Source organism: Geotrypetes seraphini, chromosome 3 (assembly GCF_902459505.1).
Source record: "Geotrypetes seraphini chromosome 3, aGeoSer1.1, whole genome shotgun sequence".
NCBI lineage: Eukaryota > Metazoa > Chordata > Amphibia > Gymnophiona > Dermophiidae > Geotrypetes > Geotrypetes seraphini.
This window is the reverse complement of record NC_047086.1, coordinates 10,450,094-10,468,795: the sequence shown is the minus strand read 5'-3', so window position 1 is coordinate 10,468,795 and position 18,702 is coordinate 10,450,094. Positions and strand designations below refer to the sequence as shown.

The window sequence follows — 18,702 nt, the reverse complement described above, 5'->3', positions numbered from 1 at the left end:
ACCGGGTTTTATAACTTTAAACCTCCATTTGTAAACTAACTTATGATGTATGAATTGAGTTTGAAATATGAGGAAATATTGGTAAAAAAGTTTTTTTGTTTCATTGTTTATAGCTTTACATTTTTTAATACTGCTGGATGCTATTTTCTGATAAATCAATAGAGAGAGCAGAAACATGAGGAACATTCCGACAGTGGTTTAAAGTAGAGAATGACATGGGGACAAATTTGTCACTGTCCCTACCCCATTCCTGTAATGGTATAAGCCTCGAACACTTAAGATTTTAAAGTGGCTTCTGTAGATGAGGCTTCTGTAGATGAGGCTGGAGCTTGCAGGAATGGGGCAGAGACAAGAAAAGAACACATGGGGACGGGGTGGGAAAACGAGTTCCTGAGGGGACGGGGAAAGTGAGAGATTGGAGAAACTGGGCCTCTTCTCCCTTGAAAAGAGGAGACAGAGGGGACATGATCGAAACATTCAAGATAATGAAGGGAATAGACTTAGTAGATAAGGGCAGGTTGTTCACCCTCTCCAAGGTAGGGAGAACGAGAGGGCACTCTCTAAAGTTAAAAGGGGGTAGATTCCCTACAAACTTAAGGAAGTTCTTCTTCACCCAGAGAGTGGTAGAAAACTGGAACGCTCTTCTGGAGGCTGTTATAGGGGAAAACACCCTCCAGGGTTTCAAGACAAAGTTGGAAAAGTTCATGCTAAACTGGCGATACTGGACTCATTTGGAGCACTGGTCTTTGACCTGGGGGCCACCGTGTGAGCAGGCTGTTGGCACGATGGACCACTGGTCTGACCCAGCAGCGGCAATTCTTATGTACTTATGTCATTCTCTAGTTTAAAGTAGGGGTCCCAAACCACCAGGCCATAGACCAGTACCGAGCTGTGCCAAACCGAGTCACAATTTTTTTTTTTTTTTTTTTAACATTACAGGCAGTCCCCGGGTTCTGGCCAGCTCCCTCCTCCCGGCCACCAGTTTTGATCGATGAAGTAGTAAGGATGTTTGAGGAGTATGGTGGGTCTGGAATATCTGGATGTGGAGCAATGATATGAACACCCCTGACGCAGCCATTTGATGCGAAACGGAGGGTTCCCCGTTGGGTGTAAGGACTGCCTGGCCATTAGCAGCTAAGTTATTTTTTCTTGCTTTTGCTATAGATGTTATGAGCTGGACTCTACTGCCTTTTGTTACATTCACCCACTGACTTTCATCTGTATTAGGTGTGCTGTTTGATACCACCTGGCAGCTACTTTAGTTGCCTTGTTTTCTTGGACTATTTTTCAGCATTTACACACAAACAGCTTTTGTAGGAGTAGAGTTTTTTTTGGCCAGATGAAGCTGAACTGAGGCCTTTTTCTCCACTTCTTTTCTTTTTCCTTTTTCCCTTTCTCTTTGGGGAGTGTGAATGTTGTGGGTTGTAAGTAAGGCCTTGTAGTGTTGCTGGATGTGTGTATCGTTTGTCCGTGTGGGGCTTGTTTTTGAGTAAATAAGGGTTGTAACACCCCCATTATAGAGGAAACGTAACTTTTCCCTATTTTTTTAGGGGAAACATGAAGTTTTCTGTATAATGTGGGGGGGTTACACCCCCCCACGGCAGCGCGAACACTATTAAATAAAGTGGGGGGGTTACCCCCCCACCCACCCCTGTCGAAGCCCTTTAAAACAAACTTATACGGCGGCGCGCTAGAGTCTGCACAGCTTTGGCAGTTGCGCTTTTGTCCCGTCGCCATGCTGGAGAGAGGTGATACAAGGAGAAATACCTCTCCATCTCGCCCCTGCCCTTGATCCATGGACTACAAAGAATTGTATATTGGTAATTGAACCAGTCTGTGTCACGTAAGGACAACTACACCTAATATTTGCCAATTTAGGATAATAACTTCAATTGTAATCTTGTTCTGAAATTATGTATGTTTAATCTGTAACCCATTCTGAGCTCTTTGGGGACAACGGGATAGAAAATAAATTAAATAAATAAATGTTGGGTATTGGGCTGGTGGGCAGGAGTGAAAGATGCTGCACATGGCAGTAATAGAAATAAAGTGCTTAATATAACATGTAATCATTACATTATATATGTAATGATTAGATTTTATATTATGCACTTTGATTATGCGCTTGAAACCCTCCCCCCACCCCCAGTTCGTAGAAAAATTGCCTTGCATGAAACCAGTCCCTGGTGCAAAAAAGGTTGGGGAGCGCTGATTGACGTTTGACTGCAAAGATATAAAGAACCTCTATGGATAAGAAATGGAGAAGTGGCTTTTTTGACTGATTTTGTATTTCCGCTTTGCTGAACGTTAAAGTTTGTTGGTTTTTTTTTAAAGGGGGGGGGGGTTATGCCAATGGCTGAAAGAGTGCAACATTTTGAATGCAGTTAATGCACCACATTAAAGTTTCTTTGAATGACTAAAGGCTTTTCCTACCCCTGAATGATTACATTTAAGGACTGAAAAATAGAGATAAGTAGTGGTTGTAAGATTTTACAGAACGGTTATCTTTTCTCTTTGCAATTACAATTTAGAAGAGCCAGAGGTTATCTGTTTTTCCATGCATTAAACATGGCAATGTGAAAAGCACAGCAACATTAACAGAAAGAAGAAAAGCATTCAAACTTACTTTATTGTTGGAATTATGCTCTGCTGAGGTTTCAACAACCGCAGTCGATACCATACACATCGTCCATATATTTTTCTTATATTTTTCAATCGAATTTGCTCTGTGAAGAACAGAAAGGTTTTGGTTAGCCCACTAGAAATATAACAGTTGGAGCAAAGCTTAGTTCTGCGCTCTCTCCCCGTCACAATGCTTGTTCTTTTCCAAAAACAAGAAGGTCCCAGCTCATATTGACTTTAGAAACCAAGGGGATGATTCTATAAACAGCAGCTAGCAGCCCCTAACTTGTAGGCACAGCTCCACGTGGTTGTCAATCAACTGATAGTCATCACCGGATTATCTGGCGTAATTTCCCAGCACCTTATCATACCTAAGTGAATCATACCTATTCTCTGCCCCCTAACTACACCTACTTTTCAGGTAGGTGTCATTAGGCATCAGAGGTCGCCTCAATTTAGGTAAAAATTTCCAAATCATTTATAAATAAGTTAAATAGCACCAGTCCCAGTACAGATCCCTTAGTCACACCACTATTTACCCTCCTGCATTGAGAAAAATTACCATTTAACCCTACCCTCTGTTTTCTGTCCGATAACCAATTCCTAATCCACAACATAAGAACATAAGAAATGCCTTCTCCAGATCAGACCTAGGTCCATCTAGTCCGGCGATCCACACACGCAGAGGCCCATTTAGGTACTCCTTTATGGAGACCCGGTTTTCCCGTATCCCTCAAATCTGGAATTCGCTCCCAATCAAGATAAGGGAAGAAAAATTACTTAGTAAGTTTTAAAATCTTCTGAAAAGCTGGCTTTTTAAGGACGCTTTTAACTGAGTTATTCAAATTCTATATAATCAGCAGACTCTACAGCGGACTAACAGTGCTGTTAACTGAAAAATGAGCGGGTATCCTTTTCCCATCCTATTATTTCGTTACCTAGGCCCTTTTTACTTGTTTATGAATTGTATTTAATCTTTTTTTTTTGCCTATTGTGTCTATTTTGTCAAAAGTTGTATTAATTGTCTGGTTTAATCAATGTGTTCTTTTTTTTACCCTGATTTTATTGTTATTTGTAAATCGCATTGGATTATGATTTTGCAATCAAATCAAATTTTTAAATAGACTTGAAACATGAAAAGAATTATCAGAAGCAGAAGTGCAAATGGCAGAAGTGAAGCCCCATGAAAAGATAGTGGACCGGGTGTGAAAAACTGAAGGCAAACAAATAAGCTGCTGCTTTTTCATGCTTGCACGCTTTACTTGATTGAATGTCAGATAACCGAAAAGAAGACATATACCAAGAGTGAAAATTAGTGATTGTGAATTTTGAGATTCTGGGATAAGTGGAGTTTTTTTCAGACTCATTAAGATGAAGAGGTCTTTCTCCACTTATACCTTTTTTGGCCCTGGTTTTTGATATCTTGATGCTTAGTAGTCTGGTCTTCTTGTAAGTTGGTGCTTTGAATGAAAATGGTATACATACGAGTATTAGTTCAGTTATACCGGAGCCAATGATATGACTGTGTGAAATGGGCTTCTCTAGTTAATATAGGGCTCCTTTTACAAAGCCGCATTAGCAGTTTTAGCGGACGCTAAACCCACGCTACGCAGCTAGAACCAACGCCAACTCAATGCTGGCGTTAGCGTATAGCGCGTCCGGCAGTTTAGCACGTGCTATTACACGTGTTAAACCTCTAACACGGATTCGTAAAAGGAGTCCATAGTGTAGCTGAAATCACTGTTGCCCAATTTGCCATCTTTTCTAATCTCTGAAAACATTTCTTCATCTTTCTGCTTTCTGTCCCGGGGGACGGTAGTATAACCTTACTTTTTTATATTCCTTCTCTTCACACATGGAATTTTTTATCCATATGGATTCCACACTGCTCTCTGTGTCGTGAAGAATGCTTATTTTGTTCGATTCAATTCCAAGTTTATTGTAAATTTGATTAAACGCTTATCAAAATACTAAGCGTATTACAGCAATAAAATAGGGGTAAGAACAGAATTTAAAACATATAGCACAACCCTTCCTCCAGTTTGATCTACTCTTATCATTGCAATATATTTTGTTTCCAAGTTTATTATAAAATTTGATTTATCGCCTATTCACAATTCTAAGCGATGTACAATTAATAAAAATTACAGAGTTTAGGGGAACAGATAACAGTCAAATTGATTGTCCTCCTCCTACCAGGTCCCCGAGATGCCTACTATATCTACCTCATCATTCAGCACTATATTCTCTAACTCTCCTACTTTATTTATTAGCCTTCTAGCATTTATATAGACACACTTCAAATTGTGCTTTTTCCTTGTATCTACAGGCTGCTGAGAAGATGACAGGGATAACTTGGCATCTTTACTCTGCTTCCCTCTTAAGCATTCTTTGCTTTCTTTCACAATTTTTGAAACCTATTAGGACTCCCTAAATGTTCTGATTCAACAGTATCCTTCAAGAATACTTGCACACCGAATCATCAGCTCCTGGGCGACTATCGGTTACCCCCCTCCCCCAACCATCTTAGAGCAGCTTTTAAATTATCTCCTTTTTAAAACGGCATCAGCAGCCTGGTTCCATCCCGGTTAAGGTGGAGTCCATCCTTTCAGAACAGGCTTCCCCTTTCCCAATTCCTAACAAATCAAAATCCCTCATCCCTGCACCATCGTCTCAACCACGCATTGAGACTTTGGAGCTCTGCCTGCCTCTTGGTCTTGCGCATGGAACAGGGAGCATTTCTGAAAATACTACCCTGGAGGATATGGATTTCAACTTTCTACCTAAGAGCCTAAATTTGGCTTTCAGAACCTCCCTCCCATATATTTCTGTGTCATTAGTTTCTATATAGTCCAAGAATGCCCGCTTCTCCTCTGCACTATCTAATATCTTGTCTAAGTGGCCCATGAGATCTGCCACCTTTGCACCAGCCACCCAGCTATCTACATGCCTAATGACTGACCCACTACAACAGCTGACCCAACTCTTCCCTTCTGGGCTGAAGCCCCTGTAGATAGATCTTCGGTGCAAGAAAATAATGCATCTGGTAGGCAGATCCTGGCTACAGGATCATTTCCTGCATCACCAGAGTGATGTTCTCCTTTTAGAAGACCTCACTTCTCCAAAGCAGCACAGGGGCTACCAGACTTGAGGCGGGAGAGGGGGGAAATGATAGATATTTAAATACTTGACATCTAATATAATAAAACGCTAGGCCGCGCATGCGCACTTCCATCGCGTGGGTCCGTTTTCCGTGCGGCTGTCGGCCCGTGCCTGAAGTCCTCTCTCCTCCCCCCAGGCGGATGTCGGACGCGGCAGCTGTCGGCCCGTGCTGGTTTTTGCTCTGCCCTGCTCCTTGCCTGAAGTCCTCTCTCCTCCCCCTGCCGTATTGCATTTTTTAGTTGAAAGACGCAGCGGTGGCTCCTCTCACGAGGAGTCGGACTTCCGATGCAGGTGCGGATCATGAGAGGAGCCACCGCCGTGTCTTTCAACTACAAAAAAAAAAAAACACGGCAAGGCGAGTGACCAGACCGAAGCTCAAGACCACGGGAAGGGAAGGGAAGAGGGGGCCGACAAATAAGAGGACTCCTGCCGAACGGAGCAGCAAGATTGCAGCAGGCCAGAACGCAGGGGAGGGGCCGAACGGAGCAGGCAAGATCGCGGTAAGAGAAGGGAAGGGGTGGGGGAAATGCTGCAACTACGCTGAATGTGTTTCATTGGGGATTTTGGAGGGTGCACCAGAAGAATGAGAGGTGAGCAGAGAAAGCATAATATTCATCATATGGGAGAGGTGGCAGAAAAAGGTGAAAGTATTCTACTGGTGTGTTTTGGGAGGAGGAGGATATCAAGCGTGACTGTGTGCCATGGGATACCTGGGAACAGGAGGAGAAAGAATAAGAAGTGGAAATGTATGTCTGGGGGGGGAAGGAAGAATTAGAGGTCAGGGTATGTCTACAAGGAAAGAAAGAATGAGCGGTTTGAGTACTGCATGCTGGAGAAGATTTTGGGACAGACAGAATTAGAGTTCTTGCTGGGTTTGTAGAGAGAACTGGGAGGCTGGAGCCTGAGGAGGAAAAAGGAAGGAGAGAATTTCAGGCCTTATAGAAAACTTTTGTGCAAAAATACTACAAATAATGCAGAATTTGTAGAATTCTCCAGGGAGTAAACAAAATAACAATAGTATGTGATACCATATTTGGGTAGTTTAATTTTGCATTGGCAATGTTGTTTACCTCTCCTGCCAATTTAACTTTGTTGTTCTTACCATTGAAGTTGTTTAGTTTATTAGGGAGAGGGACAGAAAGACAGACAGAAAAAGGGAGCCAAAGAGAGAGAGAGAGAGAGACAGAAAGAAAGAAAGACAGACAGACATATATTATAGCACCCGTTAATGTAACGGGCTTACAGACTAGTGTATTAATATAGAACCAAATTTTTCCAGAGAAGGAAAAATGATAAAACTAAACATAAATTGAGGTTGCGGGGAGGAAGACTCATGAGCAATGTTAGGAAATTCCTTTCCATGGAGAGGATGGTGGATGCCTGGAATGCTCTCCCAAGGGAAATGGTGGCAAGGAAACAGTAATGGAATTCAAAAAGGCATGGGATACAGAGGATCTGTAATTAGAAAATGAATAGTATGCATTAAAGAACTAAGGCCGGTACTGGGCAGACTTGCACGGTCTGTATCCCATACATGGCGATTCGGTGTAAAATGGGCTGAGGAACTTGGAAACATGAGGACGTTACTGGCCGGACTTTACGGAAGGTATCCTGCAAATAATAGGATGGTTGCATAGGCTGGAGTAAGCTTGGATGGCAACTCCAGCAGTTGGAACCTAGGACAGTACCAGGTGGACGTTACAGTCTATGGCCCAGAAATATCAAAGAAAAAAAGACAAGTTAATTTAATCATGAAATTATAATGTGTATAACTAATGGGCAGACTGGATGGACTGTTCAAGTCTATATGCAAACCTTTTACTATGTTATTATGTTAAAATGAAATTGTAAACTAAACTAAACCTTAAGTTTATATACCGCGTCATCTCTACAGGAGTGGAGCTCGACACGGTTTACAGAATAAAACAATAAGGGAACTACAATGGAAGGAGGAAGAGAATTGGTAAACAGAAAGGAAAAGGGGGACTTAGAATAATGGAGAGGGAGGGAGTTACATGTAACGTAACAAGATTGTAACGTAACAAGATTAGCTTATAAGTTTAAATTGTATATTTGAGGACAGTCATGTCACAAAATAGACAAAATTTTACTAGGATAGCTTCATTAGGATTATTATCATTAGGATAGCTCCGGATTCCCTGACCACTCCCTACTCGCTAAGCTATGCTGATTGACTTATTTGTAACATCAGTGTATATGTACAGTCTCTTACTCCGTTAACTGCTCTGAACTGTTATAGTACTGCGGTATACAAAAATAAAGTAATCATTATTATTATTACAGGAGCCACAGAAGGTTAAACTTTGAAATTTTTAGTGCATCCATTTTTTTGGACCACTTTGAGGCTTTTTACTTACACCAGTTTCAAAAAAATTAAAATCTGCATTAGTTCCATTGACTAGATTGTAAAATGTTGTAGAAAATCAGCAAGTTTTTTTGCTTATATAAAACCAAGGAAATATTTTGACTGAGTTGCAAAAATGTTGTAGGAATACCATGTATAGTATCAAACAAAGAGCTATATCTCCAGAAGTATTCCACTGGTGGATCTTAAACTTGACCAGAGTTTGGTTGGGTCATAAGATTCAACACACAGAGTTTCATCAGACTCCGTGATGGTGAAGTGGGGAGCCGTAGACCAGTGGTTCCTAACCCTGTCCTGGAGGACCACCTGGCCAGTCAGGTTTTCAGGATAGCCCTAATTAATATGCATGAGAGAGATCTGCATATAATGGAGGTGCCAGACATGCAAATCTGCTCCATGCATATTCATTAGGAATATTCTGAAAACCCAACTGGCCTGGTAGTCTTCCAGGACAGGGTTGGGAACCACTGCCGTAGACCACTTGACATGGAATGACCCATGTTACACCTTTGTTGGTGAACTTTCATACACTCCTGGTTGAATTATGTACTGAGTTTAAGTTATGTTGTTTGTCTTTAAAACTCTGTATTGGGATGTGCCAGAAGGTTTTCCCTATTTATTCCAGTTACTTGATGGCTTCATCAAGTCATAATCAAGATTGTTTCAATCACTGAAAGGAATGAAATGTAAATCTGTATATGAAAAATATATTTACTATTGAACCATTTACTATTAGCCATTGAACCATTAAGGCTTGAAATTCATTACTTAGATTTCAGAGTAATACTTTTAAAACCAATAGGAGGAAATTCATTCAGAGAATAGTTAAGCTCTGGAACGCATTGCTAGAGGATGTGGTAAGAGCAGTAAACATATCTGGTTTTAAAAAAGGTTTAGATAAATTTCTGGAGGAACAGTCCATAGTCTGCTGTTGAGACAGACATGGGACGGTAGCATGGAATGCTGCTACTATTTTGGTTTTTGCCAGGTAGTTGCGACTTGGATTGGCCTCCACGAAGACGGGATACTGGACTAGATGGACTATTGGTCTGACCAGTAAGACTATTCTTATGTTCTTACCCTTTTGAAAGTTAAATCCCAACAAAGTAGATTTCCTTAGAGTCTTTACTACAGATATTAACTCAATTAAATGATGCAATGATCACTACTGCCCAGTGAATCTGACACCTTTTTTCTGCAAAAAGTCCTTTATTCTACTAAACTCAGCCGATATGTCCCTCTTGTGAATATATGAGCAGTTGTTCCACAAAGCAGTCATTTATTTCATCTAGGAACTTTACCTCCCTAGCTTTCTTGATGTGACAATCATCAAGACCCCTCCTGCTTTGATCTTAACCAAAAGTCAAATCTTTAAGGACTTCTTAAACAAATATGATCCTTTTAATCCTATTTTGGTAAGGACCCCAGAGTAGGAGCATAACACAGCAGAAGACTAATTACTGGACAGCCTCAAACCTAACCTTAGCTAGTGAGGACAATATCTAAATCTTATCTTGAGAAGATCCGAAGAAACAAAACTGTTATGCTAGCCCCAAAACTCTGACCCAAAGTCACCAAAGATACAATAAACATTTTGAAAAGAGAACTTTGCAGGATTGCACAAGTCAAAGCTTTCAGCAAATACACTTCAGAGTCTAGAACAGGGGTGGGCAACTCCAGTCCTCGAGGGCCGGAATCCAGTCGGGTTTTCAGGATTTCACCAATGAATATGCATGAGATCTATTTACATGCACTGTTTTCAATGCATATTCATTGGGGAAATCCTGAAAACCCGACTGGATTCCGGCCCTCAAGGACTGGAGTTGCTCATCCCTGGTCTAGAAAGACCTAAAAACATTGACAAATAACAGTGAAGCCATTATTAAGTGGCTCTTTCAGTTCCAATACTGCTCAATCATAAGAACATAAGACTAGCCCTACTGGATCAGACTAATAGTCCATCTAGTCCTGTATCCTGTTTCCACAGTGGCCAATCCAAGTCACTAGTACCTGGCAGAAACCCAAATAGTAATAGTCCAAGAGATTATGGTTTGCAAAGTCAATCACAACACACGTGACTCATGAAATCAAGCAAGTCAGGCTGCCTGCATCACGATAGAAACAGATTTCATTAAGTAGTGCTTAATCTGTAGATCGCTGGGAATGCCCAGTTTTCTATCTTTTGTGAACCGCATCAATCTGGTTTTGCAGTTTAGAAATGTTATGTAATGTACTGCTTTGGACAGAGGATTTGTCTTATCTAAGAAATCATCTGTCTGTCTATGAATAACCTGCTCTGTAATCTTAGCTACCAATGGGCAGATTAGAAATAAGCCTGAAGTTGGCTATCAAAATTGATCAGAGCCAACCTTCTTCTGTATCTGGGCCTCCTCCTACCAGTCCTGTGGAACTGTGGCAGGGTGTTTCTGCTACTGCTCATTCAAGATTTTGTAGGTGGTGTTTTTCACACTTTTTTGTATACATTTATGAACAGTTCCATCAGAATTGATCGACTCCTGAGGAAAATATTTTATGGTTGCATAATAAACACTACCCTCATGTTATAATCAAGATGGTTCCCCCCAATCAATTTTTTTGTTTTACTTTATGATTTAAAGCCAATCATAACATCTAATCGAATCTGATCATCATCTCATTCTTCTCATCTTTGGATAACATCTGGAGGACTGTGAAATCTCAAAAGCTTATTTGTTACATTATGTTTCTTGGTTCTTTAAAAAAAAGGTACCCTCCTGAGCTTAGATCTTAAGTGAATTGCTATTACAGTACTTTTTCTTCTGGAGGAATAAGAAGAAGGTTGTATGTATTTATATGCTGCCCCACATGAAAGGAACCAACAAAAACAACAAAACAAAGTTTCTCATCAAAAATCAGAGGTCAAGTCAGATGTAAACTGCTGAGTTTCCTCAGCCATGGATAGCTGTCTCTGATCTAATGACAACCTGCTTTACTTGTCTAGTGATCATTTATCAAATCAAAGCAAACAATAGCTACTACTGCATTTAGGTCAGTTTTCTAGTAGCATAGCTCATGCAAACCTATATTGAAAGTATTCCCAACTTAAAGTAAGTATGAACAACAAACAGCAACCAACCCTCAGTACATTTAATTGAGAAAGTCAGCCTAATACCAATAAGAACTTAAGAATAGTCATACTAAATCAGACCCGTTTCCACAGTGGCCAATCCAGGGCAAAAATACCTAGCAGAAACCCAAATAGCAGCCAATATTAGTGCACTTACAGAATTATATAATACAAAAGCTTATTTATTTCACCTCTGATTGCACTGCCTACTATCCAGGTGTGAATGAATTCTACTTCTATGAATACAAAATAGCTGACATAAATAGTTTCTTCAGAGCTACAGTTTCTTGCCAGAAAGCACATCCCTGCTGTGTGACTTTAACAGAGAGCTCCCTACAGTACAATATGCAATTATTCTTCTCCCTGGAAGCTCGGTGTAAAGAAACAGAAAACAAAATAATTTACCCAAGAGGAAAATGTTAAACTCAAAGCAACAAACGGGTAGCAAGAGCAGAAGGTGGTGGTGATGTATTCCCCCCTTCATCCACTAAATAAAAGGAAATGAAAGAAATTATTACCAATACGAACACAATCCCGAAGAGAGAAGCAACGGCATAACATATGCTGCAGACTAGAGGTAGGTAGTCAAGGGAAGCTGAAACCAGAAAAGAGACAAAGAAAGAAGGGGAGGCAAAGGAGGAGTAAAGCCACAGGAGACAAGTGTGGGGAGGGGGCATTGAAGAGAAAGATGAGCAAGGCAGAATCAACACAGAAAAGGGGTGAAGGAACAGGAGCTGGGATAAACAGAGGATCTCTAATTAGAAAAGGAAGAATGTGAGTTAAAGAGCTAAGACCGATACTGGACAGACTTGCACAGTCTGTGTCCCATATGTGATGATTTGGAGAAGAATTGGGCTGGGGAGGGCATCAATGGGAACTCCACTAACTTGGAACACGAGGATGTTACTGGCCAGACTTTATGGTAGATATCCTGCAAACAGGATGGTTGGATAGGCTGGAGTGAGCTTGGACAGCAATTTCAGCATTTGAAACCTAGGACAATACCAGGTGGACTTTACAGTCTATGACCCAGAAATAGCAAAGAAGAGACAAGTTCATTTAATCATGTACTTTTTGAGAATAACTAATGGGCAGTCTGGATGGACCAATCAGGTCTTTATCTGGCATCATTTACTATTTTACCGGGCAAATACCCAAAGAGTAGCAACATTTTCAGAGCCGAGATTGTGATGTCATAATGCCTCATTCCACCAATGCCTAAGAGCGACCTCAGCAGTGATGTCACAATGGCTTGATTAGATGGCAACTTCAGCATTTGGAACCTAGGACAATACCAGGTGGACTTTACAGTCTATGGCCCAGAAATAGCAAAGAAGAGACAAGTTAATTCTATCATGTACTTTTTAATAAGAATAACGAATGGGCAGACTGGATGGACCGTTCGGGTCTTTATCTGCCGTCATTTACTATGTTCCTAGGAATTGGTTGGTTTGGCTAAATGAGACGTCCATTGGAGGTGGATGCGGGGGAAACGCACTCCACTAGCCTAGCTGGGGACTTAGGGGTCTGGGCTTGATGGGGCTGAGAAGGTCGGGAGGGGGAGGGGGAGGCGCGCGCGCGCACTCACCAGCGTTCTGGTCCCCAGGCCAGAGGTAGTAGGTGGCCGGGATGACGATGAGGCCCACGAACGACGTGAGGAAATAGAAAAAGGTGTTGCCGCTGTCATCGTACTGGAACTGCTGGCCGGCCATGGCACCTCCGCCGCCGCCGCCCTGCGTCTCGCGCCCCTCGCCGAGGACAGGGCGCCCACCGCGCCTGAGGCCCTGCCTGCGTGCGTGGGTGACGTGACGCGGCTCCGCCCCGCCTCAGCGCGTAAACACGCACGCACGCGCTCAGCCGAGATTTAAAAAAAAAAAGCAACAACCCACAACAGAGCGAGCGGCCGGCTCCGCCTCCAGCTTGGTCTCGTGCGCGGCACGCATGCGTGCGCTCTTTTATGCGCCGTGGGTGCTTTCCCCCAGAGCAGACGTGTCTTTAGGTTTAGGGGCGGAGGAGTCCGCGCTCTGCACGTGGGGCCGGTGCGCCATTTTGGATTTGGGCAGGGGGAAAGGAGTTAAGTCAAACTAAGAATACAGATTTTTTTACTACTTAAGCAAAAGTATAAGTACAACGAAGAACACATTAAAAATGGTAACTTAAGTGGTGCAACTGGATTTTGATGTACGCGAAGACAACCTTTCTTACAACTCTCCAAATTACTCTTTAACAACCAGAAAATGGAAGTCTCTAACCTGTTTTCCTTCATAATTCAGGAACAATTTCCATACAAACATGTTCTTATGTTTATATTTATGAATCTTTTGTATTATTACAATTTAAAATGTCAATAAATTTAAAAAATTGTCATTTAAGGCAGTGTCCTTCAACCTTTTGACACCTGTGGACCAGCGGAAATAAAATAATTATTTTAAGGACCAGCACCAGTCCGCGGACTGGCACTTGAAGAGCACTAGGCTAAGTCGTAGGCCAGTCCTCGCCCATCTGCACCCAATCTCCACCCCAAAATAGTACTAATTGTAACACTATTTTTACATTCATTTTTCATACACACATGCAATCAGGGCCGGATTTTCCTATAGGCTAATTAGGCTTCAGCCTAGGGCCTCAAGATCAAGAGGGGCCTACACTATTCTAAAAACAGTGAACACTAAAACACTGAACCGAAAATAAGGAGAAATTCTACGCATATGACTAATAAACAAACATAAAAATGTATTGGTTAAGATCAACGCGTTTGGCTCATTGGGTCTGTTCGTTTGTATATACTAGATTGCACCAAAGTATAGTTAATACGTTCACTGATTGCTATGGCAAATATTGACGTGCCTGCTACTAAGCTCTGGTTTGTTCTTGCATAAATAAAGTGCGGATTGGTGTAGATTGGAACAGACAAACGAACAGACCTATTGATATCCCGACATTTGGTTATATTCGTATTATTTCGATAATATGAAACACGTGTTAATGTTATTAGAAAAGATTCTTATTTTAGGATTGCGTACACGATCATTTGATTCTCACCTTTTGAGTTCAGTAGGTTCAATACTTTAGTGAAGTTTTATAGACTATTGAAAAATTTTTTGTGACAATATTTAAAATGTTTTTAAAATGTTTATTTTATTTTTATTTTTCCTCTAACTCTACTTTTCACTTCTCTATTACCCTCCAGGTACTTTAGTTAGATTGTGAGCCTTCGGGACAGTAAGGGAATTTTCCAAGTACCTTTCTTATTTCTAATCTTAATGTATATTTTCTGTAAACCGCTTAGAACCTAACGGATGTAGCGGTATATAAGAAATGAATTACATTACATTACATTACAATATCTTCATTTCGCGGAATTCTAAGTAAGTTCTTAACATATGTTTTAATTTGCATATTTTAAAATGTATATTACGTGCTTTATTTTATATTTTCATGATTATATCATAAATAATAAAATTCTAGAGCGCGCATGCGCTGTTTTGAAATATCGTGAGTCCTGGTGGCGTGAGGTGTGCTTCTGTGTCACTTCTCACGGCGCCTGCGTCAGCGACCCTGATGCCTTAGACGAACTCTCTTCAAGAGATAAATTTAGGATTAAATCATTTATTCCTATATTAGATGCACTAGAATCAAATTTAGGAAGAAGAGCTTCTGTTTATGATGATGTAGTGAAAATATTTTCCTTTCTTGCCGATCTTACATTATCAAAGGTAGAACTTCAAAGAGGTGTTGAGCTATTAATGCAAGAATACCCAGAAGATGTCAACCAAAATCTTACTGAAGAACTATTTCATTTCCACACATATGTGAGACAAACACATAAACCTTCAAAAAATTCCACATTGTCGCATACAGACTTGTATCAAATAATATTCAAAGAAAATATTCAAGTGGCCTTCCCCAATGTGGAATCAATCTTACGGCTGTTTCTCAGTTTAATAGTCACTAATTGTACTGGAGAAAGGTCATTTGCAAGACTTAAAAATATCAAAAATCAATTAAGAAGCACAATGACCCAGACGAGGTTGTCTTCATTGAGTATTTTGTGCATCGAAAATGAGACCTTCAGAAAAATAGATTTTGATGAATTTATAGAAGAATTCTGTGTGAAAAAGTTTAGAAAGAAATTCTTCTAATCTACTATTTTGTTTTAAATGTATACTTGGATTGAATCAGTTCTTAAATAAAATAACTATTAACATAAAATTTAATATGATATACAATTTGATATTTTCTTTTTTGTGATCTGGATTTTGTTTGAATAAAGTTCCATTTTTGGTTTAGTTTAAGACTTAAAATTCATAATTCATACTTAAACTTTAAATGCGAATTATTATGAAATAAATTTATCTGAATTGAATTTGGTTTAATCTTCAATGTATTGAATATATTTAATTTAATTTGATAGAAAATATGATAATTTTTATTGCGTATTTTATTTTCGTAGTCAAAGATTTTCATTATTTGAATTTTGTTTCTGTGTTATGTTTGATTAGTTATTGTTACAAGTACTATATATGGTGCTGAAAATAAATGTCCAAATAAGTGTTCTCGACTTTTTTTATTTATTATCCGTGTCACATTTTTTATAAAGGTTAGTACCAATAACAAAGTTTCATTTAACATATTGATATATATCACAGTAATGATGTATTTTATTATCTCATGTAATTTACAAACTTAAAAATATGAGGTGAAAGGGCCTCATAAGTGGAATAGCCTAGGGCCTCTTTTCATCTAAATCCGGCCCTGCATGCAATATAATCTTATTAACAACACATAATGGTTAACCACAAAATTAAACTACACAAAGCACACTGTATGCTTCTTAACATCCATTCCTCCCAGAAAACAAATAACCCCATGCAAATACAGAACCAAAAACTAACCCCCTCTTTTACTAGGCTGAGATATGTTTTAGTGCGCATTAAATATTAGTGCACGCTAATCACAAGCTAAACACTAACGCATGCATGTTATCCAATGGACACGTTAGCGATTAGTGCAGGCATTGATTTGCGATGTCAGAGAAAAGGCTTGCAGTTCAGGCGCAGGAGCCGCTGCCCGCGGCTTTGTGCAATGTGGCAGTGAGGAAGAGGGAGCTGGCCCAAAGATAACGCCACATCGATCGCACTGTGGACCAGCGGTTGAAGAACACTTTCGGGCCCAATGCACATGCCGGCCCCGTGGACCGGCAGGAAATTTCTGTGGACCGGTCCACGGACCGGCAGTTGAAGAACACTGATTTAAGGTAAAAGTAAATGATTCACAAAGAAAAATCCAACAAATTTGCAGTACAAAGCAAACACCAAATACAAGAGACAGCAGATAGAAATGTACAAGGACAGGAATCTTAAAAACCATATAAATTTGTAATCCTTTAAAAATGGCTCTCATATACATGGAATATGGACCCTACATGATCGGCTTCTTCAGGAGTCCGACATGTCCAATGTATCACATGTAGAGAGTGATGCGGAAAACAACATAATAATATGATCATCAAAATTTTTGAAACTGATGCAGAAAAATCTTCTGAGCTGACGCACTGAGTGAGTCCGGCTGCCAAAAGTAACATCGCCATCCCGGTACAGTGGCATAATAACCTTCTCTGATCTATTCATGATCCCTTTCTTTATCATTCCTAGCATTCTGTTCGCCCTTTTTGCCGCTGCCGCACATTGCTTCATCGACTTGTCGATCAGAACTCCCAAGTCCCTTTCCAGTCTCTCCAAGTACTGCCCCAGACATCTTGTATTCGTGCATGAGATTTTTGTTACCGACATGCATCACTTTACACTTTTCCACATTGAACCTCATCTGCAATGTCGATACCCATTCCTCGAGCCTGATTATGTTACGTTGCAGATCTTCGCAATCCCCCTGCGTCTTCACTACTCTGAATAACTTCATATCATCTGCAAATTTAATCACCTCGCTCGTCGTACCTATTTCCAGATCGTTTATAAAGATGTTGAAGAGCATGGGTCCAAGCACTGAGCCCTGCGGCATCCCACTGGTGACGATCTTCCAGCCTGAGTATTGTCCATTTACCCCTACTCTCTGTTTCCTATGCTCCAGCCCATTTTTAATCCATGTGAGTATTTCACCCTCGATTCCATGGCTCGGAATTTTCCGAAGTAGTCATTCATGCGGAGCCTTGTCGAACGCCTTCTGAAAGTCCATACACTTGAGTTTGCAGCCTGTTCCCTTCCTGCGTGTCCTTCTCTCTTGAATCCCTTTTGGTCTGTCTTGCCTGCGATCTGGTGAGTCTACCCCTCCATCTTCCTGCACGGTATCCTCCGGGTATACTGGTTCCCGAACCATCGACTCTCTCTCAGTCGACTGTCAGCTTTCCCCTTCTTCCTAGTTTAGAAACTTCTCTCATGATGTTGTTTGCAAGTAGCCTTGTTCTGTCTCTGCTGAGGTGGAGTCTGTCCTTCTTGAATAGCTTGCTCTTCCCCTAGAATGTTGTCCAGTTGTGCATGAAGTGGAATCCTTCTTCCTCACACCAGCGCCGCATCCACATATTGACTGTTTGCAGCTCCATCTGTCTTTTCTTGTCTGCCCTAGGTTCCAGCAGGATCTCCGAGAATGCTATCTTCTGCATTCTGGTCTTCAGCTTCCTTCCTAGCATCCAAAACTGGTCCTTCAGTACTTCTCTGTTGTAGTTCCTGTTGCTCACGTTGTTCGTCCCCACTTGGATCACCACCGCCGTATCTTCTTTTTCCACACTGTCGACGATCCTGTCAATGCGGCTCACTATGTCTTCTACCTTGGCTTCCAGTAGGCAGGTCACCAGTCTTCCTCCTGCTATGTGGCTGTCGACTTGTCTGATGATAGAGTCCCCCACGACGATTGCTGTCCTCTCTATCTTCTCTTTATTCTCCAGCCGCAGGTCCGTGTCCCTGCTGTATGTCCATCTCCCCAGCCATTGGTCCGTGTCCTTTGTTCTGTCCATTTCCTCTCATCCTGGCATTTGTCTTCTTTTTCTACCTTTTCCTCCAACTAAGTGACACAGATTAAACCCTTCACTCTGAAGGTGAGGCAAGATGGCCCAATTTAAAGGGGTGTAAGCTATGTGGAATAGACAGCAGATATCAGTTCAAAAGCCAAAAGTGCACATTGCAACATGAGAACAGTCACAGCAGTCAGCCAATGAAGTAGTTCCACACAGAATGGAAGTAGATATATGCAAGAGGCTTAAAGAGCATTTGGAGGATTTTTATGATCGGGATATCAAAAATCAATAAACTTGAAACTTGGAAATGGAATAAAGGAATTCTGAAGGGCATTGGCCTGGAAGAGAACAAAATGGCACAGAAGAAAGTGAGAGCTTCTTTAACCGAAGAACCTTGCTCAAAAAGGCTCTTTTCCCATTCTCTATTTACCGAAAAATTCCATTTTAAATATGACCCAA

The 18,702-nt window shown here is 40.9% G+C and overlaps 1 protein-coding gene across 2 annotated transcripts in view; it reads right to left on the bottom strand.

The window, feature by feature from the left end:
- SEC63 (SEC63 homolog, protein translocation regulator) overlaps nucleotides 1-13,123 on the bottom strand; it is a 171,936-nt gene extending 158,813 nt beyond the window's left edge. Inside the window, exons 1-2 of one of the 2 annotated variants that reach the window (XM_033937487.1) lie at nucleotides 12,865-13,123; nucleotides 2,627-2,726 (exon numbers count right to left, since the gene is read on the bottom strand). In XM_033937487.1, the coding sequence (XP_033793378.1) occupies nucleotides 2,627-2,726; nucleotides 12,865-12,988 (224 nt within the window). In that variant the 5' untranslated portion in view covers nucleotides 12,989-13,123. The remainder of the gene's footprint in view (nucleotides 1-2,626; nucleotides 2,727-12,864) is intronic. The other variant, XM_033937485.1, reaches the window with a different exon arrangement.
- Between the last annotated feature and the right edge of the window lie 5,579 nt (nucleotides 13,124-18,702).